Source organism: Camelina sativa, chromosome 4 (genome assembly GCF_030686135.1).
Source record: "Camelina sativa cultivar CO46 ecotype springtype chromosome 4, ASM3068613v1".
Lineage (NCBI taxonomy): Eukaryota > Viridiplantae > Streptophyta > Magnoliopsida > Brassicales > Brassicaceae > Camelina > Camelina sativa.
In genome coordinates this window covers 28,764,961-28,792,894 of record NC_141883.1, presented here as the reverse complement: position 1 = coordinate 28,792,894, position 27,934 = coordinate 28,764,961, and the positions used below count along the sequence as shown (strand labels likewise).

The 27,934-nt window shown below is 34.9% G+C and overlaps 6 protein-coding genes and 3 pseudogenes across 10 annotated transcripts; 5 read left to right on the top strand and 4 right to left on the bottom strand.

Annotated features, from left to right (window-relative positions):
• The first annotated feature begins 534 nt into the window (after window positions 1–534).
• Window positions 535–4,256, top strand: LOC104782396 (uncharacterized). Its single transcript, XM_010507313.2, has 5 exons — window positions 535–630; window positions 743–788; window positions 899–1,615; window positions 1,789–1,930; window positions 2,019–4,256. Exons 3-5 carry the CDS (start codon window positions 1,010–1,012, stop codon window positions 2,639–2,641), a joined length of 1,371 nt encoding a protein of 456 aa, XP_010505615.1. The 5' UTR covers window positions 535–630; window positions 743–788; window positions 899–1,009; the 3' UTR covers window positions 2,642–4,256.
• On the bottom strand, window positions 2,917–4,037 carry LOC104782394 (dirigent protein 9). Its single transcript, XM_010507311.2, has one exon. It carries the CDS (start codon window positions 4,035–4,037, stop codon window positions 3,057–3,059), a length of 981 nt encoding a protein of 326 aa, XP_010505613.1. The 3' UTR covers window positions 2,917–3,056.
• Window positions 4,257–4,467: 211 nt separating the features above from the next.
• On the bottom strand, window positions 4,468–8,298 carry LOC104782393 (caffeoylshikimate esterase). 3 transcript variants are annotated; one of them, XM_010507310.3, is made up of 8 exons: window positions 8,120–8,298; window positions 6,723–7,075; window positions 6,559–6,591; window positions 6,338–6,464; window positions 6,101–6,247; window positions 5,684–5,814; window positions 4,960–5,196; window positions 4,468–4,876 (listed from the first exon to the last, which is right to left on the bottom strand). In XM_010507310.3, the coding sequence occupies exons 2-8, from the start codon at window positions 6,723–6,725 to the stop codon at window positions 4,601–4,603; spliced, it is 954 nt and encodes a 317-aa protein (XP_010505612.1). In that variant the 5' UTR covers window positions 6,726–7,075; window positions 8,120–8,298; the 3' UTR covers window positions 4,468–4,600. The 3 variants fall into 3 exon arrangements, with proteins under 3 accessions (XP_010505612.1, XP_019100520.1, XP_010505611.1); XM_019244975.2 differs by having other exon boundaries at window positions 6,723–8,176; XM_010507309.2 differs by lacking the exons at window positions 6,723–7,075; window positions 8,120–8,298 and having other exon boundaries at window positions 6,559–6,597.
• Window positions 8,299–9,421: 1,123 nt separating this feature from the next.
• Window positions 9,422–11,163, top strand: LOC104784280 (putative F-box protein At1g49610 pseudogene; annotated as a pseudogene).
• A 448-nt stretch (window positions 11,164–11,611) lies between these two features.
• Window positions 11,612–13,962, bottom strand: LOC104782392 (caffeoylshikimate esterase-like). Its single transcript, XM_019244230.2, has 7 exons — window positions 13,853–13,962; window positions 13,622–13,748; window positions 13,298–13,444; window positions 12,927–13,057; window positions 12,452–12,589; window positions 12,225–12,323; window positions 11,612–12,027 (listed from the first exon to the last, which is right to left on the bottom strand). The coding sequence occupies exons 2-7, from the start codon at window positions 13,644–13,646 to the stop codon at window positions 11,752–11,754; spliced, it is 816 nt and encodes a 271-aa protein (XP_019099775.2). The 5' UTR covers window positions 13,647–13,748; window positions 13,853–13,962; the 3' UTR covers window positions 11,612–11,751.
• An 828-nt stretch (window positions 13,963–14,790) lies between these two features.
• Window positions 14,791–17,003, bottom strand: LOC104782391 (caffeoylshikimate esterase). The gene is made up of 6 exons (XM_010507307.2): window positions 16,765–17,003; window positions 16,314–16,587; window positions 16,091–16,221; window positions 15,482–15,619; window positions 15,297–15,395; window positions 14,791–15,177 (listed from the first exon to the last, which is right to left on the bottom strand). The coding sequence occupies exons 1-6, from the start codon at window positions 16,780–16,782 to the stop codon at window positions 14,902–14,904; spliced, it is 936 nt and encodes a 311-aa protein (XP_010505609.1). The 5' UTR covers window positions 16,783–17,003; the 3' UTR covers window positions 14,791–14,901.
• Window positions 17,004–17,319: 316 nt separating this feature from the next.
• Window positions 17,320–18,706, top strand: LOC104782390 (large ribosomal subunit protein uL29y). The gene is made up of 4 exons (XM_010507306.3): window positions 17,320–17,591; window positions 17,697–17,832; window positions 18,232–18,388; window positions 18,502–18,706. The coding sequence occupies exons 1-4, from the start codon at window positions 17,588–17,590 to the stop codon at window positions 18,574–18,576; spliced, it is 372 nt and encodes a 123-aa protein (XP_010505608.1). The 5' UTR covers window positions 17,320–17,587; the 3' UTR covers window positions 18,577–18,706.
• Window positions 18,707–20,548: 1,842 nt separating this feature from the next.
• LOC104782389 (exocyst complex component EXO70H1 pseudogene) lies at window positions 20,549–22,820 on the top strand (annotated as a pseudogene). Its single transcript, XR_015597257.1, has one exon. The product of XR_015597257.1 is annotated as an exocyst complex component EXO70H1 pseudogene (transcript).
• A 1,481-nt stretch (window positions 22,821–24,301) lies between these two features.
• Window positions 24,302–25,632, top strand: LOC104782388 (putative membrane-associated kinase regulator 4 pseudogene; annotated as a pseudogene). The gene has a single exon (XR_015597256.1). The product of XR_015597256.1 is annotated as a putative membrane-associated kinase regulator 4 pseudogene (transcript).
• The last annotated feature ends 2,302 nt before the right edge of the window (window positions 25,633–27,934 follow it).

The following is a 27,934-nucleotide window of genomic DNA, read 5'->3' as shown; positions in this document are numbered from 1 at the left end:
CAAGAAGTTGTTTGTTTTTAGTGTTTTTGTGTGCTGTTTTGGTAGGTTTTCTATGTGTTGTCTAGTAGCATCTTTAATTAATATTTTGTGTGTTTCTATTATTCAGCTTCCATATAATTATAAAAATAATACCTCTAGATTACAAGTGTTATAACATTTGCCTTTATACTATGCATGTATATAACTATATATAAATGGTTTTAGAAAGTCATTCATTGTGTAATATAAACAGATTAATCAAATTTAGATAGATACTTAATACACACTCAATGTGTATATTTGAGTATTATTTTTGGCATTTTGACTTTGAAGAGAGAGAGATTGTTATTGTTTTGAACTTTCAAGTTTTGTTTGACGAGGGAAATTTAATAAAGTAAAGTAACGAAGAACGTCGTTTTCATTTTCTTTTGCATGTATTTTTGTAAATTTGTGTATCGTATTATATAATAACGGCCCCATGCCAAAATTATTGGAGTCTTTCAAATTAAAATAAACAGAAAACTTTAACTTGTTAAATTCCCCAAAATATTTCGTGTGTGAAACAAACTGAACATATTTTTTTTTGACGTTCGATTTCGATTTCGTTTCAACAAATTTGAACAAGTGAATTTGTGATTGTGACCCTTCAAGGTTGGTTTTTGTTTTCTCTCTTCAATCCTCAAATCTTCTTGTTCACCTAAACAAAAAATTTCATGTTGTATGTCTCAAAATCTAATCATCTTTTAAAAGCTTCTTTTCGCAGATTTGGGATCGACGAACGAATCTTTTTTTTCTTTACTGACAAAAAGGTTCGATTTTTTTCCTCTGTTTTTATTATATTGGTTTCTTTATTCTGGGTTGTTCTGGATTCTGTTATTTGTCGATTGGAGCTTTGAAAAGGTTTCATCTTTGTGTGCAGATGAACTTCGTTTTCTATTCTTGGGTTTTTATGTTGATGATTCACTGAAGCGATTGCAATTTCGTAAGGCTTCGTTGTTCTGGTGTGAGGTGAGGGACTCAAAAAGAGAAAATGGAGTTTAAGGAGATTAGATCCGTGATTGAGAGATCTATGCGTTATAATGAACTGTTTCAACAACCTCTGCATCAAGAAAAGATGAGTGTTGTTAAGAGTTCTATCCAAAACTCCGATTCTGGTTTCAGAGTGGTTCCAACGAAGGAGCTCTGTCGAGTTTATCTCCAGAAACCCAATTTGTTGGCTTCTAAAGGTGTAATTGATGCACAAGCCAAGCCTCCTCACAGGAGATTTGGTAGGCGTTATGATCAGCAAAACTTGAAGTCGACGAAGCTGAGACATCATCATATTCATACAAGTGTTAATGATCCTCTGAAACCCAAAATGGAGGAGAAGAAAGATAATTCTCAGAGATATTTTACTCCTCTTGGTTTCAGTAGTGCTTCTCATTTGGGATATAGGAAGAAAGGAAAAGACTTTTTAGTTGAGAAGAGTTCCAAGGAAATGAATAATAAACTTTGTGATGGTACTTCTTCATTTGGTCAGAAGAAGGAGAGAGTTGTGGGAGAAGTAAAATCCAGTTTGATGGTTAGTACATCTAGGGACAAAGTTGCAGCAGATGTGAATTTCAGGGATGCATCTTCTTCAGATTTCATTAGCAAGGTAACTTTATTTATCTCAAAATGTTCAAGGTTTGACTATATGGAGAAATCAGACCATTTCTAATAGATTCCTTTACCTTTGAAATCCTCCCTGTATCTTAACTCGTCAAAGTCCTTTTTTGGTGTAATGATCTGAGTACTTGAAGCTTATGTTGATATTACACTGAACTGCAGGATAAAAACGATGATTGTTCCAATGCATCTCCGGAATGTCAGACGAACTCAGAAGAAGCTCATCAACCTAGTCCTGTTTCTGTTCTAGAGCCAATGTTTTACGAAGATATCTTAGACGACAGTGAAGATCTCGATTTTCAAAGTAAGGGAAAGGTTTAGTAGCTGTAAATATTTGTTGCTCGAATGTGCTAAACTGTAATAACTCTTTACTTCTTCTTATATCTCATTAGGTCTAGAGGAACAGCTTGAGACCCTGAAATCTGAATCTGCGAGTTATTCAGATGGGAGTGGGATGGAAGTATCGAGCGATGAGGAGTCTATGGTCGGTTCTGAAGTCAAAGAAAGCAAGGACGTTGAAAAAATTGAGTTCTTGGATACTCAACAAAGCAGGGACTCTTCGTACATTGATGATATCTTGGCTGAAGCTGTACAAGGGGACAAGATTTGGGTTCCTGACAAACGGAATTTAGCCATCAGCCCCAAAATCTTCGAGAAACTGGAGAAGAAGTATTACACAGAGACATATTGGAAGAGTTCTGAAAGAAGGATTTTGTTTGATAGAGTCAAGTCAAGCCTGGTCGAGATTCTAGAATCGTTTTCAGCTACACCGACATGGAAGAAACCCGTTTCTAGGAGGCTTGGCACTGCGCTAAGCACATTTGCACTGAAACAAGAACTCTGGAAAGTGCTTGCTAAGCAAGAGAAGCGAGCCAATAAGAAATCATTGGCCAAAGTGCCAGTCATAGACATTGATGAGTGGTTAGAACTTGAAGCTGATGATGAGTCAGTGGTTTGTGAATTAGAAAGTATGATAGTGGATGATTTGTTGGCTGAGGTTGTCAGCTTCATGTAGGGTGTAGAGTGATTCTTTTCATTCTTTTTCATTTCACATTGCATTCTCTGCATTTTATTTGAGATATAGAAAACAGAGTAGTAGTTGCATTTGGCTTGCATCATCAAAGGGAGATGTATAGCATTTGAGGGAGTTGTGTATACAAATAGTTTCTTTATCAGGTCTAGGGTTGGCCTCTTAGCAAGTCTGTCACATTGCTTCAAAAGCCTATTGTGTGACTTGTACCCATTTGTCAAAGTATTTCAACAAGTTTTTTTGTGTGAATGAAACAAGAATTTGATTGAAACAGTCTCATTGAAATAAATTTCTTTGGAATTTAGATTTACACAACAATGGAAAAAGGCCACAAGCGGAAGCTAGTGAGCAAGAACATATACAAAAGCAATAATTTCTTGTTTAAGTCTCATTTTCTCCTTCAAGCTTTGTAGGTGAGGTATACACTGAAATGGAGGATGGTGTCTTGACCATCAGTGATATGCTGGTTGTCCTGGTTATGCAGAGTTTCCACTATGGCATACCCTTTAGCGTGCTCGAACTTCCCAGTCCCGCCAATAACTGCAATCTGAGAGGCATGAGAGGCGGTCCGGTGAACTCCAAAGAAACTAATGGCGTCATCTAAAGTGTCATGATGGTCATGCTCTCCATGTAGCAATACGGTCAGAGAAAGAGTCTGGCTTGTGCCGTCCAGGGAACTGGCCAAGTAAAAGCCTTGAGCTCTTCCTATAACAGCTGAGCCGAGCTCATGGCTTTCTGTTAGTTCATCGTCCACAACAGTGATGGTTCCGAACATGAGGTGCTGGAGGGCAGCACCAGGAGGGAGATTTCCGGCGGTTACAAAAGGGAGATTGTTGGCGCTAAGAGCATCATTGGAATTCCCATTAGTGTTTTGGATTACAGTGGTGGTTTGAGCACCGCCAAGTCCGGTGAGAAGTGGAGCTGTATTTGGGTTAATGACACTGTTGATGTTGTTTGAGTTGACCAGTGGGACTCCATTGTCAACTGGGAAAATGCTGTTGCTGGCCTTTGAGAATGGTATTCCGTTCACTTCAGTTTGAGCTACTATACCGGTAACCACACGAGCCGATGGGTGAGACCCGCCTAGCACGTCGTGCATAAAGAACTCTAGTAATGGTTCGTGTTCACCGGCTGTAGCCCCTGCTGGACCGGCTGGGACTGTAGTTGCTGATGCAGTTGGGGTTGTGGTTGCGAGTCCTGGATTGTCATCGGATCCATCATCCTCCTCGGCTTCGGTTGGAGCCACCGTGGGGATTTGGCCTGTAGGGATCAACTGAGGCTGAGGTTGGATCTCGTCAAGAAGTCTAGCGGAGTTGATGAATGCGAGGAGATTGCATGATACGAGGAAGAGAATGATGGTTATGTGAAGAGCTTTGGCCATTTTACTCTTTGATTTGGATTCTCAAGTTGTCTCTGGTTTGTGATTTTGTTTGTGTTTGATGTTCTTCGATGAATGCACTAATGAGTTTATATAAAGAAGCATTGAAACATTTGGTTAATGCGATGAGATTGGAGTGGAGTTGTTGTTGTTGTTTTGCTTTAGTTGAGTTTGCGATCAATGTAACTACACCTCTAAAATAGTATTTGAATTAGCTACTAATGATTTGGTACTTGTTCCTTTATTCTTTCTCTTTATAATTAATTGGTTTGGTCAGAGAAATAATCTAAAAGTTGTATTTATATATTTTGCAGGTATTGATTTTTCCAGATTAAAACTGTAAAAGAGAGTTTCATCGTTTATGACAATGTTCTACTAATTTTTAACCGTATTTGTAATTTCTTATATATCTTTTTCATAAGTATAAACATAGTTAACCAAATTTTCGACTTTCTTTCAATCTTATTTATATTAAGTCAAAGGTTACAATCTTATCAAACTAATTAACAGAAATAGTATTCAAGAAAAGAACAAACAAACAGAATCTGGCTTCTCCTTTCTTCTAACTACCCTTTCAAAGAGATACCACCAGTTCTACGTTTCCTCTCAGATTCAGACCCGCCCTTTCCATCAGAGGCTCTTTTGTCCAACCAACCAATGATGTCAGCAAACACAAGATCGATATTCTCTGGTGTCTCTCCATAGAGTAAGCCGTGCCACATCCCAGGGTACAGCTTAAGAGTCTTGTCCCAACTAGACGCAACCTCATACAGCTCTCCACTCACCGCTTTGTCTGTGACTTTATCGTCTTCTCCGTGCAAGACTATAAACGGTAAAGAGACCTGTTCCCATTACATAAGACACCTCATGTAAGCCTCTCCAATCATATTAACTCTTTGACCAAACCGAAAGTAAAAATAAATACCTCGTTCAATCTCTTCTCGAGGTCGGTGCTGACCCTCAGTAGCTCATAAGCAGTCTTCAAACGTGGACGTCCTTTGTAACAGTAACGATTCTCTCTAACCTGCTTTCGAATTTCTGGCTGCTTAAAAGCAATCTCGATAATATCTTGACCAGGGATGATCTTCCACGAGGGTATCACTCCGCTCAGTTTGGACAATATCGAAATTACCAAAGGATTTGGTTTCATGTCTTCAGCAATCTGTAATGTAAGAAATTTTTTGTCACACTTTGGTTTTAAAGCCTTCATTATTTACAGTAAATTATGTTTTTTTCTTGTTATTTCCATCTTCCCCTTTGACATTATGATTTGGTCTAATCAAATAAAAATCTCAATTCCCTCAATAATGTTCAAACCATTTACAATACTAATAATTCGGCATCTTTCACATCATCGTGACCTCGTTTGAAAACAGACAACTCAACATTTTGGCATATAGAATACATATTTCTTCCTCCTCCATTGGGTGGGTAAAAAGTTACATCACACCTCAACAATCCTGTTTTTGTTATTATACTCCAAACTAATCTCTAGTAAAATATATAAACAGGCTGGCTAATTACTTCTTTTAAAACAAAACCACCGTTTCAAATGAAAAAGACGTATCAAACAATAATATCGATAGCCCCATAATAAAACATAATTAGGCTAATACAAAGATAGAAGCAAGATGGAATGAATAATATACCTTACACATTGGAGCAGCCAAGATGGCCCCATCCCAAAACTCAGGCTTCTTTCTGTGTAACAACAAAAGCACTGCTCCACCCATTGATTCTCCTAACAAGAACCTCTTCTTCCCTTTGTTCTCTTCTCTCTCTAATTTTTCCAACCACACAAAAACATTAAAAAAAAAACATCAGACAACGTAACTTTTTGATAAAGTCGTACATTAGAAATTTAATAATGTCAGAGTAATGGGTTACTTCCATCCAAAAACATCATGACGATAGTTCAAGTACCAACAAAAGAAAAAGAAAAAAAAGTCTTGATAAGATTTTATTGAATAGTTCCTTATTTGGTTCAATAATTTGAGAGTAATGGTGATTAAAATTAGTGGTTATGAAGGTATTTTCAAAAGATAGGTATTAAAAGTCAATTTTACCGCAAATGCTTGTGTAGTGAGTTGAGACATCATCAACAAGTTGGTCAAAGTTTGGGACGTAGGCACTAAGCCCATCAGATTTGCCATGACCTTCATAGTCTATACCATAAACCGCAAAACCTGCTTTCACAAGTCTCCTCGCAGTACCTAATCCAATCATGTTCATTTTCAAACATTATTAACAACACCTCTTAAATCTTTGATAAGAAAACATAAATTAGACTGAACGAACTCAACTGTTCATGGTGATGCTACATTCCATTGCATATCCATGGCAGATAAAGACTAAAGCCTTAGGTTCTTGCTTTGCTGGTACCCATTTGCACGTGAACAATTTCATTCCTCGAGAATTCTTGATAAAACTCTGTATATATAAATCATAAATCATCAATAAAAACTCTAGATTTTAATATCTGTAAGTATATACTCATTTATGAATAAGTAAACAGAACACAAACCTCTTCGTACACGGTGTCATCGGTTTGACTCGCCTGCATACCCAAAAAAAAAAAAAAATTACAATTCATTACAAGAAGAAAACAAACTAATAGAGTTTCAGATGTGGTCCTCAAGAGATAGAAAAACAAGAGAGTGTTCTAAATCAGAACGTAACTAAACTAACCATTCTTAAGAAGAAGAGATTAAGTCTGAAACTCTCTCTCTCTTTGGTATTTGTTGGATGTAGACGCGAGTTTTGTGACAAGAGATGTCTCGAGTTTTGTTGTAAGGCTCTGTTTTATATGATTTATTGAGGGGAAGAGGACGACGATACGGTAACACGACGACGTTTTTAAGTATTCGAACGGATTCGTTTCTTCTCTTCGCACCCCTCCAACACCAACACACGGCAACACGTTTTTTTTTTATGTTTTTTAAATCAATTGCTTCTTCGGAAAAAAGATAAAAATATTTCCGTAGAATAGACAAGTGGCAAATTCATGTTTCGCGACGATTCAAAAGCACCCCCTCATTTTCCTAAGAAACACAAATTGTCCCCCCTTAAGTCATAAATTGTTCATAAACACCCCTTCCAAAATTCTTTGACATTGGGTTTTTTTCTTTTTTGTTATTTCAAATTGCAAAATCAAACTCACATCTACAAATGTTAGAAGATGTTAACGTCGATTTTTTAAAATAATAAATAATCAATCTTTCTAACGAGTAAGCAAGTAGGGTTTAAATTTCTCATATTCAATAATGTTAGATTATCATAAAAGTATATAAATGAAGGATCCTAAGTAAGTACCATCAAATGAAGAAAAGTCAAAAACTACAATTTCTACTAGTTTTACGTAAATTATACAATGTCTACTATATAACCTTAGTTGTAAAAAGTTCGACTCCGTTGACTAACCATTTATAAATTTGGTTAACAGATCAGAGATACACTTTCATTTCACTATTTGTTTTTGTTAAATTGTGATCCCGTATCCACTTTCACATCATTAAGTGTTTAATTTCATGATCCACCACTATATTTATTTTAATTCAATGCTTTCAAAGTTAGGCCAATAATTTTATTTTTATTTTTTGGATCGCACGTATCCGCGTGTGCATATCTTTGCTCATTGGGCAATAAACCAACCTGCAGCCTTTGACGAATGAGTCGTTTGACTTTTTAATATATACTACTAGTATGATTTTGTAAATATTGGTGATCGAGATTCAAACGACGACTGTAAGATAAGGTTAAAAAGTTTGCAAAAATTCTGATCGGAATTTTTTATTCAGATATTCTCAAAACGTTCAACACGCCGGCTTTTTAGCAGAACATGTAATCAATAATATAAATATCAGATTTGTTTTATATCCTGAATATCAAATGCTTATGTATGTCTTGTCGATATTTTCTCAAAGATCCACTAATCTGTTACGGAGCAGAACATGTAGTCAATAATATAAATACAGATTTGTTTTATATCACGGGGAAAATGTAGTCGAGGAAGAAAGAAAGAAGAAAATGGGAAAAAAAAAATTTCTTTTATATTTACGTATCAATGAATCAGCATACGCACGTACCGTTGCTATTGCCGTTGCTTAATTCCTTTCCAGAGAATCGATTCTCTTCTCTATCGACTGAAAAATAGGTTTTTTATTAAGTTTTTGGGCCTCAATTACAAGAAAAACCATGAGAGCAACTCTGAGTAATGATTCTCTTACGGAGCAGAACATGTAGTCAATAATATAAATACAGATTTGTTTAATATCCTGAATATCAAATGCTTATGTATGTCCTGTCGATATTTTCTTAAAGATCCCACCCACTAATGAGTAATGAATAATCTGTTACGAAAGAAAACAAATGTGTAGTGTAAGCATTTATTTTCTAATAAATACCAAATTGTCACTGTCTGCAACTAGTAAGATCAATCCAAGAAGAAGATGATCAGAGCATATATGGCTAAGTTTTGTTATTTAATATGGCTCAATGTTGTGTGCGTTTAGAAGAAACCAAATTCGTTTAAATGATGATAAAGTCAGAGAGAGTCACAAGTTTCATTGCTAATTCTTTTTTATTTTTTGGAACAAACACTATTAAATTAATTAGTTCATTTACATATATATACTTTATTTTTGTAAATCTATTTCAGAAATTAATCTCAATTGCAAAATTTACGTTCGAAACCTCCAGGAGATAATTGTAGTAGTATGTAATGGGCTTTTTAGAAGCCTAGTAATATATATATATATATATATATATATATATATATATATATATATCTTTTCTTTTTTTAATCCAAAAGTTATTCAATTTCGTAATGTCACTGCAAACATACAGTTGGATTTTCACCAAAAGATTTGATTCAACCAAAGAAAAACAAAGCGTGGAGAAGAAGATTCATAATTTAGGGATTGAAAATGAGTTCTCACAACATCTGCAACAAAGAACATGCAACAAAAAGAGAAAAAGAAAATTGGTTTTAATTTAGGACTTATTTAATTATTACCATTGTAGTTAAATACTCTCTCCGTTTCAAAATATAAGATGTTTTAGAATAGTTTTTTGTTTTATAATATTAGATGTTTTCAAGTTTCTATGCAACTTTTAGATTAGTTTAATATTTTATATTATGCAGTATTGTTACTGATCGGTTGAACTTGTTAAAAGTAAAGACTTCTTAATCTGTGTGTTTTAGTTAAAACATCCTAGGGTATTTACTTATCTTATAAATTAATGTTAAGTATTTTGCTATAACTATAAGTATGTACGCTCGTATATATAAGAGCAAATTATCATCCGATACTTTATTTGTCTCTTAATCACAAAACCCCAACAACACATACAAGTAGGTTTGTTATCGATCGGTGGTTGATAACGTAATGGCCGACGACGGCAGAAACGGAGACGGCGTCACCGCCACTGACTGCGACGCCCATCAGCACCGCCGCAATCTCAAACGAGCAAGAGACTCAAGTGAAAATCTAGACTCAATCAGCTCTTTGCATGATGTGCTTATCCAACAAATCCTCTCCTTTCTCCCGACTAAAATAGCCATGCGCACTTCGGTCTTGTCCAGACGATGGAGGCATGTATGGCCCAATACACCTTCCTTGTCCTTTGATTTTGAAGGATTTAGTAATATACGAAATCTGGCTGATTTCATAAACGAAACCCTAGCTCGCTACACGGCTCGTAAGATGATGAGATTTCACCTCGATTCCAACCACGTGAGACACTGTCCTCCTCACGACATGAACAAGTGAATCGAGTTCGCCATGTCCCGAAACGTTGAGAATCTGTCGTTATATTATATGACCATGATTTCCATGGGTGCATTCCTCATTCCTTCTGCACCAATTCTTTTCTCAAGCAACTCAAGCTAATATGTAACTATCTGGTTACAAGTTGCTCCGTGTCTTGGACATCATTGAAGAAACTTTCATTGCATTCTTGCTATATCTCTGAAGAATCGCTTGCAACGATTCTATGTGGTTGTCCGATCCTCGAAATATTAAGATTGTATTGCCTAAGTCAACCAACGTTTCTTGATCTCAGCAAGTCACCGCGTCTGAGAGTTTTAAAAATCAAGCGTCGCCTTTTGGTTACAGGGGCAACACACATTGTTGCACCACATATACATGACCTCAGATTGACAAACTCTCAGTTACCTTGTACCTTAGTTGATGTCTCGTCTTTAACCAAAGTTAAACTAGACATTGACTTTTGTCAAGTTACGGAAGAACTCGACGCTCGTTTTCTTCAAATTATGGCGCTAGAAATGCTAGAGAAATTGAAGAATGTACAGAAGCTTACTTTTGGGGAAAACTTTCGTAAGGTATGTTTAATTTTGTCTACTCCAGTGTGATATATATGACCATTCTTACTCGTGTAGAACCAGCTGGTTTGCACACACTTATACCTTTTAGCCGATTGATTAGTTTCCATTAAGCTTTGATTTTCCGTAACTCTATGTTAGTATTGCTGTAGATGTTTCGGTATTCACCATTGGAGATTGTGCTTTTGTAGATTTTATCCCTTGTGGAACTTCGAGGTGTTTCTTTACCGATACTCAAGGCTCAAGTTTTGACGCTTAAGACAAGTATCTCCCAGTATGTAATTCATGGGATAGTAAGGGTGCTACAAAACTCACCTCAACTAAAGAAGCTAACCCTACTATATAATTCAAAATGTGGCTTCATACGGGTATGTTCACCTTGAACCATTTTTTTGTTTCCTTGACCATTCAAGCTATTGGCTATTGCCGAGTTTGAATAATCCTATAAACATGTCATTTGGTTTTGAGTTCGTTGAACCTGAGATATTGACAATCTGTTTTGCATTAATGATATTTTTGGCTGTACAGGAAGATCTTCTTGACTACTACTTGGAAGCGCATAGTTTGAATTTGAATCGATGTTGGGTCCTTGGGGAAACTTGGCCACTAGAGTCAAAGCATGTGGCTTCGCTCATGAAAATTATGCTGCAAAACACAAAGACATTAGAGAAGATGGTCGTGATTGGATTGAAAGGTTATTATCCTAGAGGAAGAGCTTTTGAAGAGTTGCTTCAAATGGTTCCAATGCCCTCACACGACAACAATGCAGCCATTGTGTTCACCTAAACCAAGCCGAAAGTAGAGGGTATAGTCTTGAATATTACTAGATATATGTTACATATTCCAATTTAAATATCATATTTTAGATGAAAACTTTTCTTTATTTTGTAGGATTATCTAGGAAATAATCATGAGATTTATTGATTATAAATATTTCTAAGTTTACTATTTTGTTCTATATAAATTAATGAGTGAAATTATTTTAAAAAATTTAATCCTTGTTTTCAATATTTAAAAATCATTAAATACAGATTTTCTTTAAATAGTTAAACAAAGAACGGCATAAATCACAACTTTCATCTCCACTAAGAAAAAGCTCAACTTTCATCTCCACTAAGAAAAAGCTCAACTTTGTAGATATATACCCTTGTTGTGTGTATTTAACTTTAATATAATGTAAGAATATTATAAAAATATATATATCTTGATCTTATTCATAATACTGATGGAGATTAAACATGAAACAATTTTTTTAAAAAAGATATATAATTCACAATAACAGCGTTAAAATCAGAATGCAAAACACCATAATTTCATTACAACAATTTGTATGTGTTAAACAATGTAGATAGTAAGTAAAAGTGTGCAAAACGACTATTCCTTGAAATTCAAACCATTGCTATTATGTTTAAGCTCCGACTCAAACCTTTCATTTCCATAATCACTTCTTTTTTCCAACCATCCAATGACGTCAGCGAAGACAATTTCGATGTTCTCTTGTGTTTCACCATTGAGCAAACCGTGCCACATCCCAGGGTACAACTTTAAGGTTTTGTCAGAGCTCAACGCAACCTTGTATAGTTCTTGGCTCACTGCTTTATCTGTAACTTTATCATCATCTCCGTGTAAAACCATAAACGGCAATGAAACCTATAATCATTATATGCATTAATTAGTTGTAATTTACAATCTATACTAACAATTTATCGGATGGTTAGAAACCAAATAAAATAAAATCTGACGGTAAACTTTTACCAGTAAATATATATATTATTCCTTAAGTCCAATCTGAATATCAATGCATGCATTAAGGGAATCTCGAATGTATGTATAATTTATATACATACCTCTTGAAGTCTCTTCTCCAGGTCGTTGCTGATCCTTAAGAGCTCATACGCAGTTTTCAAGCGTGGTCTTCCTTTGTAACATAAAGGATTTTCTCGAACCTGAACCCATACCATAATGTACAAAAGTTAAATCAAGCATACTGATTAGCCGCTAATGCTGATCATCAGTTTCTTACTCAGCTTTTGTATACTGATTATTTTGATTACTATGTTATATAGAAGCATACCTGTTTCCTTATGTCTGGCTCTTTATATGATATCTCGATGATATCTTGACTAGGAATGATCTTCCATTTGGGTATAACCGAGATGAGCTTTGTTAATATCGAAATAACAAAAGGACTTGGCTTCATTTCTTCTGCGATCTGTGACAAATATATATATTTCACATTCATATAGTACTATTTAATTTGCTTGTACTCACAAAAAAAAATGTTTCGTTTATATGCATTTAATTTATATCAATCAACAATTATATATATATATATGCCGTATAAAAAAAATAAATATTTTCTTTAATTGCGTAACTGAATCTAGTAATTTGGTTTGATATTGTATGATTATTTCACTCATAGAATAGAAAAATGTTATAGGTGTTCTGTTTAATATTTTTGAACCACAAATTTCAATTGCATGTAAGAATAGCAATAATATTAGGCAACTAAAACAAACTAAAGAAAGAGATGAGAAATAGTGAAATACCTTACACATTGGAGCGACCAAGAGAGCTCCATCCCAAAAGTCAGGTTTCTTCCTGCATAGCAACACAACCACTGCTCCTCCCATTGACTCTCCTAACATAAACCTCATCTTCCGTTTGTTCTCTTCCCTCTCTATTTCAGTTTTACATTCCAAAGGCAATTTATTTGATAATTTCAAACAAATAAAGAAAAAAAGTTCAAGCTATTCATTTATCAGTTGCTTCCATCTTCGCACGTTCAACCAAAAAAAACTCCATATCGATCATACTGATTCCAAAATTATGTAGTTTCCCTTTTTTAATTAGGACATTTACTGTCACACAAAAATTTCAATCAATAAGTTGACTTTTATAATCCAAAAGTCAACATTACCGCAAATAGTTGTGTAGTGAGTTGAGACATCATCAACGAGGTTGTCAAAGTTTGGGATATAAGCGCTAAGCCCATCAGATTTGCCATGTCCTTCATAATCCATTCCATAAACCGCATATCCTGCCTTCACAAGTCTCCTCGCAGTACCTAATCCGATCATATTCATTTCAAACGTTAATAAATTTTTTTTTTGGTGTTAACTTGAAACATTTGGATTTTAGATCAGATTTTATTAGTCATTCTATAATACAATCTAGATGAAAAGCATATATATATAATAAAAATATAAATTCATAGAATTTTATGAAGTGGGTTGATCTCAACTATTCATGGTGATGCTACATTCCATGCCGTATCCGTGGCAAAGGAAAACTAAAGCCCTTGGGTCTTTGTTTGTTGGTACCCATCTGCACGTGAACAACTTCAATCCTCGAGTGTTCTTTATGAAACTCTGCACATATATATACAATCATCAATCAGTCACCAGACCTTTATATATATATATATATACACCTATGTGATGATCCCAATGCATATATATATACATATACAAACCTCTTCATACTTGAGGTCCTCTGTTGCACTCGTCTTCACACCAAAATCAATTCATTACAAGAAATAAGAAAGAACAAATGCACACTTTTAGATTCAGACTAATCAAAATTTTTAATTAAAGAGATTGTTAATCAACTAACCATCACGTCGAAAGAGAGTAATTTGAATTAATTTTTTTGCTCTCCTGTTTTCTTGGAGAGTTGAGAAAGTATATGGAAGACCTTGTAGAGCTTAGTCGTTTGACCCTGACAAAGTTGACAACGTCGTGGATTTGCTTTCTTTTTGTTTCCACTCCTTAACTTTCTCTATAATACAAAACATACCTCCACCTTTCGTAAACTCTTATAATAATAAGAGAAATTGAAAAAAAAAAAAAAAAAAAAAAAAAAAACTCTTATAATAATTCCCAACTCTTAAAACTCTTCTGAAATTAGAGCAATAAGTAACTTCTACCTGAAAATTAATACTATAGGATAAGTGTATATGTAATCAATGACTTTTGAGTTATATAACTAGAAATTTTTTATCTTTTGATTTATAATTAGAAAACAGTCGTTCCATAATATGGATGATTATCATTCCATTGCAACTTAAAATAGCCACTGATGGTGAAAGAGACGATGGTCTGACTAATTAGGCCAATTTATCTCAAAAGAAAAACATGTGACGTACTAATATATAGTTGTTATATTTTAAACTTTTCTAAATTTGTATATAGTTTCAGAACTACGGCGTCGACTTTTTATACATTTATTTATTTTTTCGATCCAAAAGCCATTGAAACCGGTCAATTTTGCCTATATCAAAAGACCTAACTTATCTTCTTCAGTCTAATGCTATCTTCAAATTCGTGTGGTTTTTGAGGGTTCTTAGCGAGTTGTTATGCTATATAGATTCAGCGATTTTCCGTAAATTATAAAAATATACTTCACAACGTATTCAACATGTAACTTTCTTCTTTTTATGGATAAAAATTCAACAAGTAACTTCGTTTGTATAAAAAAGACTACATTTAAGTACATAACCATATTGCTACATATATCGTTCACTTATTTATGCGTCAAGAATTTATCATGCTTATGTTTTAGCTGACTCTCCAACCCTCCGTTCGAATTGATGGCTCTATCCTCCAGCCAATTTATGATATCACCAAACACAATTTCTGAATTTTCAGGAGTTTCCCCATATAGCAAAGCGTGCCACATGTTGGGGTACAACTTGAACGTCTTGTCCGAGCTTGAAGCCACTTCGTATAGCAATTTGCTCACGCTTTTGTCCGTCACTTTATCATCTTCTCCGTGAAGAACAATAAAAGGAATAGATACCTATATAAGTTCAAAAGCCATTGCTAATTAATTATCAAGTTGTATGTGTAACATGTTATCGTCCAAAACAATATCAAATATACATATCTAAAATAAGTATATATCTTAAAATTAGAAACCTGATGAAGATTCTTCTCGAGATCCAAGCTAACCAACAAGAGTTGGTAGGCGGTATTGAGGCGAGGCCGGCCTTTATAGCAATACTTGTTCTCCCTTACCTGTTAGAGTCATATACTATGATTAATAACAAAATGTGATTATACAAGTAAACTTTGGCCGTCTTAATGAGATTACAATGAATCACCTGTTTTCTGATGTGGGGTTCTTTAACTGCAATGTCAATAATATCATTTCCTGGAACTATTTTCCACGTCGGAATAAACTTGGCAAGCTTGATAAGAATTGAGATCACTACTGGATGTGGCTTTATCTCGTCTGCTAACTATACATAACAACATTTGCCATATTAGATGGAAGACAAAAAAAAGAAAAGATGTGTAGACTATTCGTTTTTTGATTACTTTTTCTAATCAGTACTATACTAATATTTGCTTGTAACAATAAGTAATGGTGTCTAAATAGACACTAGTATGAGACAAAAGACGAATGAAGAGTGATTGAACCATTTTTTTGTAGTATTATCTAAGGACATTTATTACTAATTAAAAAGTAGAGAAAAATAATTGAAATTTTTTGGTTTATTCTCACTTTACACCCATATTTTTCCGTTTTCGATTGCGACCTTTGATCTAATCCTTAAAAAAATCATTTGAAAATGTATCTCAACTATAAAAATCATCTAGAACACTAATTAATCATTCAATGTATATTGATTTCTTTATACGTTGATAATGCAAGACTAAGGATAACTAAAAAACAATAAACTACAAAAAAAGAAAGAGAGATCACAAACCTTACACATGGGTGCGACCAAAACAGCACCGTCCCAAAAGTCAGGCTTCTTTCTGGCTAAGAGCAACGCAAGTGCTCCTCCCATGGATTCTCCAAGTAGAAACCTCATCTTCCCCTTGTTCTCTTCCTTCTCTACCAATTATTTCCACCAATTCTTTTAGTAAAGTAACGAAAATCTAAAAACATATTGAGGGTTTTCTAAAAATAAGAATCATAATAATTACCACAAATTGTAGAGTAATGATTAGAGACATCATCAACGAGACGATCAAAGTCACTGATGTAACCATTTAGTCCCTCGGATTTCCCATGTCCTTCATAGTCCATTCCATAGACTGCAAAACCGGCCTTGGCTAGCCTCGTGGCTGAACTGTTCATGGTGATGCTCGACTCCATAGCGTAGCCATGGCAGAGGAAGAGCAAGGCCTTTGGTTCTTCTTTATCTGGTTTCCATACACAAGTGAACAGCTTCATGCCTCGTGAGTTCAATACAAAATCCTGCACACAAAAAAAATTATAATACTTGCATTAGATCTAATATAATGATTCTTGATATCTTGCTGGATCGATAAGAACAGAACTAGTAAGTACAGTTTGTTTTTTTTGGTATCATCACTTTTATATAGTAACAGAGCTCTACATGAGCTTGGAAACATATATAAAAGACACACTAACCTCTTCATACAAAACCATGATTGATGGATCCTCTGTTTTTGTTCTGTGTTTTATGCAAAAAGATAAGATATTTTCTTGTCTTTCAAAAGGATTTGTGATGTGAGAGAGAGAAAGAATTAGTTGTTGTCTGATTTATAGGAGCTGAAAAGAGAAGAGTCAAAAGAAATAAAAGCGACCCCCCAAAAAACAGGGGAATCCATGTTCTAAACGCTGCGTCTTTGGTTGGATATTTTTTCGTTGTAGATAACAACAACGTTACCAGAAGCTTTGAACAAGTCCAAGATTTCACTTTTTCATTTTTTTTTTTTTTTGTAAAAATTAATCAATGAGAATGCTTCAGCCGGTGGTGCTTGACCGGCGCTTAGTTTTTTTTTTCTTTTGACCAAATGGGTAACTTCTCCGATCGAGTCATTATGAAATGCCAAGCCATCGTAATAAGTTACTAAAAGAATCTTCAAGTTGGGGGTCATGGATAAACATGCATTTATGCCTTTGTGTCAACTTGTACGACTAATGTATGCATCTATTTATTAGAGAGGTAATTAATTGTCAATCACGCTACTCATAATTACACTTTTCTATCACGTTGTTTATTACGATAACGTCGTTACTCGTTAGTCAAAAACTTGTAAAATATGAATTCGTTTTATAAGCCCCGGCCCATGTGAAATCAAACTCGGCCCACTAAATATAACCTAAAAATCCGAGTTTAAGTGATAGCCGTCATCTTCTTCATTTGTGTGTTTTCTAGGGTTTCTTCTAATCTTTTATACCAGCCAACAGAGTAAGGGGCAAGGCCAGAAGAACACCGCACCAAGACGCAATGGGTAAGCCAAATTCTGAAACTTTTTCCAATTTAACATACAATATCATACTTTTTTGGTTATGAGATTTGATTTTTTTTTGTGTATTGTGAAATGGAATCTGAACAGCAAGAATCAAGGTTCATGAGCTGAGGGAGAAATCAAAAGCTGATCTTTCTACTCAGTTGAAGGAGTTTAAGGCTGAGCTTGCTCTTCTCCGCGTCGCTAAGGTCACTGGAGGTGCTCCCAACAAGCTCTCTAAGATGTATGTGTTTCCACATCTCTTACTTTATACTCTTCTTGTGTGATCATATGTTGCATTTTATCTATTATGATTTGAATCTAAATTTTGTTGCTTTGTTTATGGTTTTAGCTAATGATAGTGGTTACTAATCATATGTGGTAATCAGGTTGATGAGTATCATTACCTTTTTGATAGAGTTTATACATATAGAACACTTGCTTCTGCTTATGTTTTGCAAATTGTGTAGTTTTGTTCTGTTACGTATTAGTTGTATCCTAGTTCATATCATTGTGCTCTGTAGATTAAAAAACTACTGTTCAGTTTATGTAACTAAAAAGTAGCTTACTTGGTTTTAGTTTCTCACTGTTGGATTTTTTAATCACATTGATCTCAAATTGGTTCTGTTTTGTGTTAATACAGCAAGGTGGTGAGGAAGTCAATTGCTCAGGTATTGACAGTGATCTCACAGAAACAAAAGTCCGCTTTGAGAGAGGCGTACAAGAACAAGAAGCTTTTGCCTCTTGATCTTCGTCCCAAGAAGACTAGAGCTATCAGGAGAAGACTCACCAAGCATCAGGTATTGTTTTGTGTTTAGTAGTTTTTCAAAGTGACATTATAGAATTGAGCAAATGGTGTATTTTGTTTATTGTACTGAATGAATTGTTGCTTTGGCTGATTATTTGTACACAGGCATCACTGAAGACTGAAAGGGAGAAGAAGAAAGAAATGTACTTTCCAATTAGGAAGTATGCTATTAAGGTGTAAGCGTTATCTTAAATCACATCAATTTTTGTGTGTTTGAATTTTATTAGCTCTCTTGTGTGAGTTTTTGCTTATTTTCTTTCCATGTTAAAGATTTTGAAAGCTCATCTTAATGAAAGATTTGATTCACATATAAGCAGAGTATTATTGTTATATGATCGGATCACTTCATCTTTTATATTATCCGCCTCGGTTAGAATCAGCTCGTTATGGTTGTAAACTCTGTCATCACTAATCATTCGGATGAGTCAACTCGAACGTTTGTCTTGTGCTGTTAATTTCCAAATTCTAAGTTTTCTAGAAAGAAAATACACCTTGGATAAAGTTTTCCACTGGTTTAGAGAGTTACGCCGCTACACAAACATAAATTCAACAATCAGTAATTTGATAAATTTGGTGACCCGAGAATATATAACGCAAGGAAAATTGATTATGAGTACACATCCGAGTTAAACAAATTATACATAGGAAAATGAAAAAAAGGTGCTGTGGTCTGATTTGCAAGATAAGTTGACACATGAAACCTAGACACACCATTAGACAATCAATAGGTAGGAAATGTCGAGTTTTGTAGAATTGATGCGCCAAAATGTGTCCTCATGTGTGAATCCTTTGTTGTCACTAAAATTTGTTACACCAACCAAAGTTGAAGAGGTTGGGGCTGGCGATAACATGCACAAATATCAAACACTATCGTAGACTCGTAGTTTTGCTTTAACTTTGACTTTGTGAGTACACTTTGTCTTATAGGAAAGAATTGACTTTTGTAGAATCTCTTCTGCCAGTTGTTTTCACACTTCCTCTAATTCATTTGAGTTTTCCTATTAGTTTCTTTTGGTTTCGTAACTGTTGAAAACAAATGACTCAATTCAATTCAGATGAAACCAAATCAAGTAGTATTAGGAGTTCTTACGTTATATACGAGCTCATTCCTTAATTAGCCTTTTCTGGATGTTACAACCTTTTTCCTTGCACTTGGTTTTGGTTATGAAGTGTGGTCGTTGCTATACGTAGAATAGCTTATTGCTGGTCTTGATTTGCCAAGTCACCGTTGATGCAGAAATTGCTTACATCCATCTATACACAATTGACTTTGGTAAGCACATATCATTTTCTATCAATACGAACTCGTGGCTGCAAAATATTTGTTTAGTTATTATGCATGTGTATATATCATTTTTCAAACCTTACCACCATGTCATTATATATAACAATAAGTGTAAATTACAAAATATCAGAGAGATAGTGCGTATCTTTTGATCTGTTGGTCAAACCATATAGGTTAATTAGTCTTATATAGTGATTGCATAAACAATTACCTGAAAGTGATAAGTATACAATTTACCTTTGGTTTTAAATTTTTCAATATTCCTCAAATTGATTTATTCAAGTTGTAGTTTCATATTCATTATAGGTTCTAAAATTTTCCTTGTCATATTTAACACACACACACAAATATGGGTAGTATTTGGTTTCATAATTTCAAACTTTTTGCCGAAAATTTTCAAAAATTTTGCCGAAAAAAAAAAGAAGAATGTCACAAACTGAAAATCTTTATACGTCGTGATTTAGTGAAATTTTCTAATAATCAATTTTAGTGAAATTTTTAACAGACAGAGACAATATAAGAAGAATCTGTGGAATATTTTTTTTCAAGTGAGGAACAAAAATTTGAGATCGTTAAATGTTTCGTCGTGTTAACAACCTCAAAATTAAAGTGGACTTTGTCACCAAACTCATAATATTATCTTAATAAGATATTAATTAAGTAATTAACCGTCAATCAATCGACATCATCCTATATAGTATAAAACATCGAAATTTTACCAAGTCAAAAGATTCAAAGCCACTATAATATATTCTTGTATCTAAAGACTTTCTTACATTTCAAGTATTTGATAATCGAATGATTAAGAAACAAAAATAAAAGATAATATATTCGGTCAACTATTACACCAGCATGAAACTACATGAAAGATTTAGTTATCTTGAGTTTTTAAAACTTGCAAGAATAGAGAAAAGCCAGTCAAAGGTTTTGTATTGGTCACACATTGAGGAATCTCTCTATATAATGTTATATGTGTACCTTACAGAGACAATCAAGACAGTACAAGTCACAAGCGACTCGACTGAACAATAAATCATCTCTTCTAACATAATCAGAAAGAAGAGTAGTGAGTAGTAAAAACCTCATCAATGGCGAAAAAAGCAAAGTCTGTTATCTTCTCTTCCTCTTCTCCTAAATCTATCCTTTCTTCTCTTTCTCCATTCACTTCTCTCCCAGCTTCTCCTCTCAATCAGAATTTCTCTCAGTCGATGATGGAAGAAACCGTGGAGGCCACTGAATCAATCATCAAGAAGTGGGATCCCAACTCACCGTCCTACACAAAGATCATCTCTCTGTTTTGTCACAGCAGAAAGGAGGCCAAAGAATTCATCAGATGCATCCGTGACTTACGCAGAGCCATGCACTTTCTTATCTCTCAGCACTCTCAATCTGCCAAGCTAGTGTTGGCACAGCACCTGATGCAGATCGGTATGGCCAGGCTTGAACAAGAGTTCTTCCAGATACTGTCTTCGAACCGTGACCAACTTGATCCTGAATCTGTCTCTAGTCAATCCTCAGTTTCAAGCAATTCAGAATTTGAAGATGTTATGCAATCTGATGATGATGATGATGATGATGAAGATGAGCTGAAGAAGGCTGGTGAATCAATCAGTAAGGTTGAAAAAGCTGCAGCACTTGTGATGTCAGACCTCAAGATCATAGCAGAGACCATGATCAGCTGTGGATATGGTAAAGAATGCATAAAGAGATATAAGTTGATCAGAAAGTCAATTGTAGATGAAGGGCTACACTTACTTGGGATCGAAAAGTATAAGATCTTACGGTTTAACAGAATGGACTGGGGCGTGCTCGAGCCTATGATCAAGAACTGGATCAAAGCTGCAAAGATTGGAGTCATAACACTTCTCCGAGGAGAAAAACTTCTCTGTGATTACGTCTTCTCTGCTTCGAGTACAATAAGAGAGTCTTGCTTTTACGAGATAGCGAATGAAGCAGGAATCAATCTTTTCAAGTTCCCTGAACTCGTTGCCAATAAGGAGAAGAAGTCATCGCAGGAGAGGATCTTCAGGCTGATGGATCTCTATGCAGCAATCTCTGACCTTAGGCCAGACATAGAACTGATTTTTCACTTTGATTCAGTAGCTGCGGTTAAAACTCTGGTGCTCTCATCGCTTAAGAAACTCAAGGACTCAATCCACACAAGTCTCACGGAATTTGAGTCAACAATACAAAAGGATTCTTCGAAAGCACTTACTGCAGGAGGAGGGGTTCACAAGCTGACTCGATCAACCATGAGTTTCATATCATCACTTTCTGAATACAGCCGTGTGTTGTCTGAGATCCTTGAAGAGTATCCGCTTAAGAGAAACACCCGTATGCTAGAATCTTATTTCACAGCTCCAATCTTAGAAGATGAGGACAACAACAACCACGCAGTCTCGATCCAACTAGCATGGCTCATCCTTGTTTTCCTCTGCAAACTAGACATCAAAGCAGAGAGTTACAAGGACGTTTCACTATCTTACCTCTTCCTCGTGAACAACATTCAGTTCGTGGTTGACACCGTTCGTTCAACTCACCTCAGGAACCTTCTCGGAGACGATTGGCTCACAAAGCACGAAACAAAACTCAGAAGCTACGCAGGAAACTACGAGATCGCAGCGTGGTCCAATGTATACATATCTTTACCAGAGAAATCCAACACAACAGTACTATCACCAGAGGAGGCCAAAACACATTTCAAGAGATTTCACGCGGCATTCGAAGAAGCTTACACGAAACAATCATCATGTGTGATAACAGATGCAAAACTAAGGGACGAGCTTAAGGTTTCCATAGCAAAGAAGATAGTACCGGAATACAGAGAGTTTTACGGCAAGTACTTGCCAACGCTGAGCCAGGAGAGAAACATAGAGATGCTGGTGAGGTTAAAGCCAGATAACTTGGAGAATTATCTCTCAGACCTGTTCCATGGGAGACCAATACTTAGCGGCTCTTCTACTTCTTTGTCTTCTTCATCTTGTATCTCACTAGGATGTGTAAGAAACTAAAAGGTCACAGTTAGAGTCTTAGAGAGCATTTGCTTAATATCTTCATCACTTCATTTAAAAAAGGATGTGAAATATCAAAATATGTGTAAAGCCTACTACTTATATAAAATCTACATTCTCCAAAGAAACTCAAAAACTAAAATCTAAAAAACAGAATAAAACCTGAAATTGTCTATTACAAAAAAAAAAAAAAAAAAAAAAAAATCGAAACTTTAAACCAAAATCGAGATTGATAGCTCCACACAGTAACAATTTGACATAACAAAGTAGACGAGTCACAGTTTCAAAGCTCAAATTTATGCTATTATCGATTTCGTTTGATTTCTCTACTTAATCCTAAATTTGCATCAACAACACAAATCAAAGATACAGAATTGTCAAAATACAACTGAATAGTACCGGCAAACGTGAGTGGTCGGCATGGACACTCCCAACGGCCATGCCCAAAGCGACATCGTCGTCGTCTCTGTCTAAGCGTAAAGCGTGATAGAGATAACCAATTTTACACACAAATCGTTAAACCGGTAATTCCAACAAATGTCGCAGAAACCGGTCAGATCGGGTTGATCGTCTTTGGTTTAATTTAATTTCCGGTTTATTCCTTAAACAAAAACGTATTTAATTTAGTGGCACGGTATAATTTGCTTTTAGTTCTATTTATTTATGTCACCACACGGTATGTATATTGTATAATTTCCTTCAAACTTTCAAAAAGAACTGTTTAAATTAATGGATGATAAGATAAAAACTCTATAATCATGGAGATGATAACTCAAAAAAGGTTAGAGAAACTAAACCCTGGAATCTAGTAACATGTCTTGAACATCGTAAAGGACAATGAGATGCGACTCCTCCCCAAAACTCTAAAGTAGGATTTATAAAAACCATATAAAACAATTACAGTGTCTTTATATATAAGTTTCTTCGTATTTATCAATGTATCATACGGGTCACGACATAATCATATTGTTGAATCATACTTAGTGTTAATACATTTCTTCATCGCTCGAGTAAACCAATGAGACAGAAGAAATATCTTACACGTGGGCTTCTACCAAGATAAATTTAACTGTCTCTCATCGTCGTTCTTGTCCTGATTAAAACAAATTCAAAATACCAACACACATCTGTGGGAAACACAATAAGTAACATAATTATCAGATAGACTATTAAACCAATATTTGGATACTTTTGTTTTTATTCTAAAACTTTGTCTCTCTATTCGTTCTTTCATAAATTTAAGTACTAATCACCATTGCTGACGATGGTGAACCCATTAGCTTTCTAGAGCCAATCAAATCATTCTTCAAAATAAAAATGACATAAAATACCTGACCCATCTTTATATCGAGTACAAGAAATTAGTAGGATACTTAGGCAAAACCCGGATACTTTGCTAATCTTTTCTAGAAAATATTTAAGTACAAGTTTTATTATGGTCCATCCAAGAAACCATTTCGGAATACATGGTACTCATTCGAACTTTATTACATCCTGTTTTATTTAATTCGTAATTTCGTATCCTATAAGCAAGTGAAAACAATAAAACAATACGGTCCATAGTTGTACCCTCTTTACCAAATCAAAAACCTAACACTAACTCTCTCTGTCTCTCTCTCTTTAAGAGAGTCTCTTACATATATCCTATAAAAGGGACAGTAATCTCTCATACCCCTGTTCATAAAAACAATTTCAACTAATATAACTCAACTTATCTCTCTAATCACTCAAACATACCACAAAAGAAACATAAAAACAAATGGCGGCTAATCTAGATCGATGCGACAGTGATGTAGAAGAGGATTACATAGATATGGAAGTAACTTCTTTCACAAACCTAGTACGAAAAACTTTGAACAACAACAACGACCCTCGAGAGTTCGAGTTCCAAATGTCTCATCTTTGTGCTCTTGAAATAGACACAACCACTTCTCCCGCTGACGAACTCTTCTACAAAGGCAAGCTTCTCCCTCTTCACCTTCCTCCTCGTCTCCAAATGGTTCAGAAGCTTCTAGAAGATTACACTTTCGACGACGAATTCTACAGCACACCTTTAGCAACGGGGACGGTACCAACTCCGGTGACAAGCAACACTCCGTTCGAGTCCTGCACTGTCTCTCCGGCAGAGTCTTGTCAAGTGAGTAAAGAGCTTACTGAAGACTATTTCCTTAACTATTCAAATTCAGTGGTGGAGGAGGAGGAGGATGAGGATGAGAAGAAGAGATCTTGGACAAGGAAACTGAGATTGATCAAACAATCAAGTCTTGGAACGAAGATTAAAGCTTCGAGAGCTTATCTAAGATCTTTCTTTGGTAAAACTAGCTGTTCTGATGAGTCATCATGCGCGTCTTCCGCTGCGAGAGTCGCAGACGAAGATTCGGTTTTGAGGTATTCACGAGTGAAGCCATTTGGGCAAACCAAAACCGAGAGACCTAAAAAACAGAGTAATGGTTCTGTTTCCGGGAGCCATAGAAGATCGTTTTCAGTTTCTATGAGACGACAACCTGCAAAGAGTTCGAACAACAAATCATCGAATAGTTTAGGGTTTCGTCCATTGCAGTTTTTGAAGAGAAGTACGAGTTCTAGTTCTGAGATTGAGAATTCTATACAAGGAGCTATCTTGCATTGCAAGCAATCACAGCAGCAGAAGCAGAAACAGTGTAGTGTTAATGAGGTCGGATTCTGTACGTTGTCAGCTTCAAGAATCGCAGCGAGGGATGATCAAGAACGGGCTCAAATGTTTAGGGGCTAAGTAAGGATATTGAACATGATGAAATAAGAGTTAGAGTGAGACTGAGAGAGCTAGAGAATAAATTATTTGTTTTCTTTTGTATTTTGCTTCTTCTTTGTTTTACTGTGAGATCTCATAAAATGCCAATGCTCCTTTCATGTCCAATAAATTGAATATGAATAGAAAGCGATTTTTAGATTCAACTTATGTTATGTAATTTGTTGATTTGAGGTTTTTTAAGATCCGACTAAATACGTTTGGATTGTACATCAATGCAAATGTCTCCTGTAAAATTCTGATGTAGTAAACTTTATTATATCAAGGAATTTTTTTAATATATAAATGGTGTATATGTAATCTTCTAAATATAAAATCATTTGATTTTTAATAATACATATTTATGATGTTTGTCCAGCTTGTTTCCATGTAATTTTTCTAATTCTTCCACAATCTAAATATATAAATACTAATCTAAAAGTACATTACACCACAAAGGCACAAACAGTTTATATAGTTATTTAAAAATTACTTTGTTGTATTGTATGTTTTAAAAGTTTACAACATCAAATAATCCATTTCCATGTCTGTGAAAATGGTGCAATACCTCTAGTTTTAAACATATATTTTCATTTTAATGTTGCATGTTAAAATCACCTGAAGTAGTGATGATATTACAGAAAAATACTTAATTGACAAAAAGAGAATATATTGAATAATTTAGTGGAGAATGATTGAGAGACTGTCTGAAATGATGATTCCCTAAACACGAGTGTTCAGAGTCAGACCGTCGCTATCACCATACAAAGGTTCACATCTTAAAGTTGAAAAGGAGGATATATCGGGAAACATGGATCCATGCTTTCAGAAAGCTGATTGCTACTTCGCTCCATAAACTCATATAAACAAGTGTATTTTGGTTTTAAACAAATACTTTATATATCAATGGAGAAACTCATACTATACAGTATAAAGCATCATTACAAGACATGATGACGTAGACGTACACAGCAACGTTAGAGTTAGGTCGAGTTCCGAAGTCTAGCTAATTACACCTTTTTTGATGTTCAGTTTCCTTCTTAAGTTCTCTTTTTATATCAAATCTATTAACTTTTTTATACATACATATACTCAAACTATACATACAAGGTCAAGTCCCCGTTTCACCAAAACCATAGTATGTTTTGATGCATATATTACATGAACTTAGGTGTCCGGCATTTGTAACAAGAGGGGTTTTATAATTACATATAAGAATATGTACCAATTAGTTTAGAATTCAAATCGATGAATCTTAACATAGTTTTGGTTATTGATCCAAGTATGATGGTCTAAGTCGGATATAGTGCTGATCATTGGCGTAACATAATCGTTTCGAAGAAGCGTGTAAAAATATAAAAATCTCTAGTATAGAAAAAAGGTTCTCCATATATGTCTCTTACAAGAACTAAAGGACACTTCTGTGAATAAAATATCTAAACAAAACCAAATGTCCGGAATAATACCGCATAATTATTCATTAGTCCTAAACATAGTGTTATTAATTAATAATCAAACCTAAAAGGCGATTTAGGAGGGAGGGAAGGGACAAGAGAACCCAAAGCTGTGGGCTGCTTTTAGCTTATCTTTTGTGTGTTTGATCAGTGCGTGTGCATCAATTTAAACTTTCAAATCAAAGCCTTAAAATAGATTAATTTGTCTCCAAATTACTCCCTTTTCTCTCTTTTTTTTTTTTTTTTTCTATTATTTTGGTTGATAAAGATATCATCACTATTTTACGTTGCTAAAATTTTGTTGATGTGTTTAAATTTTGAGGTATATATCATAGTCATGTAAAATAGTACATATTTATGACAAAATTGTAGAAACTAGGTTTCAACAATGAATTTGTTTGAGGAGGGAAACAAATTCGATAGAGTTATTTCTCTAGAAAACAGATCTAAGCCTTCGAATTAAAGTAAGAAGTAGAACTCAAAAGAATTAGGGTTTATTGCCCAGAACAAAAAGAGAACTCGATTATTGTCTTTTATTCTTGATACCTTACAATGGAGAAATCACTCCTTCTTTATACACGCCCTAAGATTACAATATATATTCACTTTCCTTATCGGCCGAAGTGAGATATGGAAAGCTGCCTCATTGCTTCATTCGGCCGCCGTGACGAAGTGGAAGTCGGCTCCTTCTTCTTCAAGGTGACACTTTGGCCGAACTGACTTTTTGTTGACCTAATCAAGCCCTTAACCGATTTCCCGGTTAACTAATCAATTAGTATTTCTGGTTTAGCTCGGTATGTCGGGGATGCTGAATCCCGTACCAACAAAAATGATTTATAATCTCGATTGCAGTAATAGATACTAAGTGTAATATAGTAACTAAAAGTCAAAAACCAAATTCAAAATTCCATGGACGTACGATTGCCCAAGTTGCTACGTCCATATTAAGCTTTCGATATTTTCTTAGGTCCCATCTGTTTTTTTTGCCAACCAAGAAGTTGGCAACATCAAAACATTATCC

Excerpts from the sequence above, each read along its gene's own strand:
- LOC104782396 (XM_010507313.2), top strand. The coding sequence starts at position 1,010 with ATGGAGTTTAAGGAGATTAGATCCGTGATTGAGAGATCTATGCGTTAT. Across the intron at positions 1,616-1,788 it reads CTTCAGATTTCATTAGCAAG|GATAAAAACGATGATTGTTC; the intron begins GTAACTTTATTT and ends ACTGAACTGCAG. Across the intron at positions 1,931-2,018 it reads TGAAGATCTCGATTTTCAAA|GTCTAGAGGAACAGCTTGAG; the intron begins GTAAGGGAAAGG and ends ATATCTCATTAG.
- LOC104782392 (XM_019244230.2), bottom strand. The coding sequence starts at position 13,646 with ATGGAATGTAGCATCACCATGAATA. Across the intron at positions 13,058-13,297 it reads TCACTACACAACTATTTGCG|AGAGGGAAGAGAACAAACGG; the intron begins GTAATGTTGACT and ends AAACTGAAATAG. Across the intron at positions 12,590-12,926 it reads TGGTCGCTCCAATGTGTAAG|ATCGCAGAAGAAATGAAGCC; the intron begins GTATTTCACTAT and ends TATTTGTCACAG.
- LOC104782390 (XM_010507306.3), top strand. Across the intron at positions 17,833-18,231 it reads CCCAACAAGCTCTCTAAGAT|CAAGGTGGTGAGGAAGTCAA; the intron begins GTATGTGTTTCC and ends GTGTTAATACAG. Across the intron at positions 18,389-18,501 it reads GAAGACTCACCAAGCATCAG|GCATCACTGAAGACTGAAAG; the intron begins GTATTGTTTTGT and ends ATTTGTACACAG.
- LOC104782391 (XM_010507307.2), bottom strand. Across the intron at positions 15,396-15,481 it reads AACCCCACATCAGAAAACAG|GTAAGGGAGAACAAGTATTG; the intron begins GTGATTCATTGT and ends TGACTCTAACAG. Across the intron at positions 15,178-15,296 it reads TCGAGAAGAATCTTCATCAG|GTATCTATTCCTTTTATTGT; the intron begins GTTTCTAATTTT and ends GAACTTATATAG.
- LOC104782394 (XM_010507311.2), bottom strand. The coding sequence starts at position 4,037 with ATGGCCAAAGCTCTTCACATAACCATCATTCTCTTCCTCGTATCATGC.
- LOC104782393 (XM_010507309.2), bottom strand. The coding sequence starts at position 6,597 with ATGCAGGCGAGTCAAACCGATGACACCGTGTACGAAGAG. Across the intron at positions 6,465-6,558 it reads ATGACACCGTGTACGAAGAG|AGTTTTATCAAGAATTCTCG; the intron begins GTTTGTGTTCTG and ends TTATATATACAG. Across the intron at positions 6,248-6,337 it reads ATGTAGCATCACCATGAACA|GTACTGCGAGGAGACTTGTG; the intron begins GTTGAGTTCGTT and ends TGATTGGATTAG.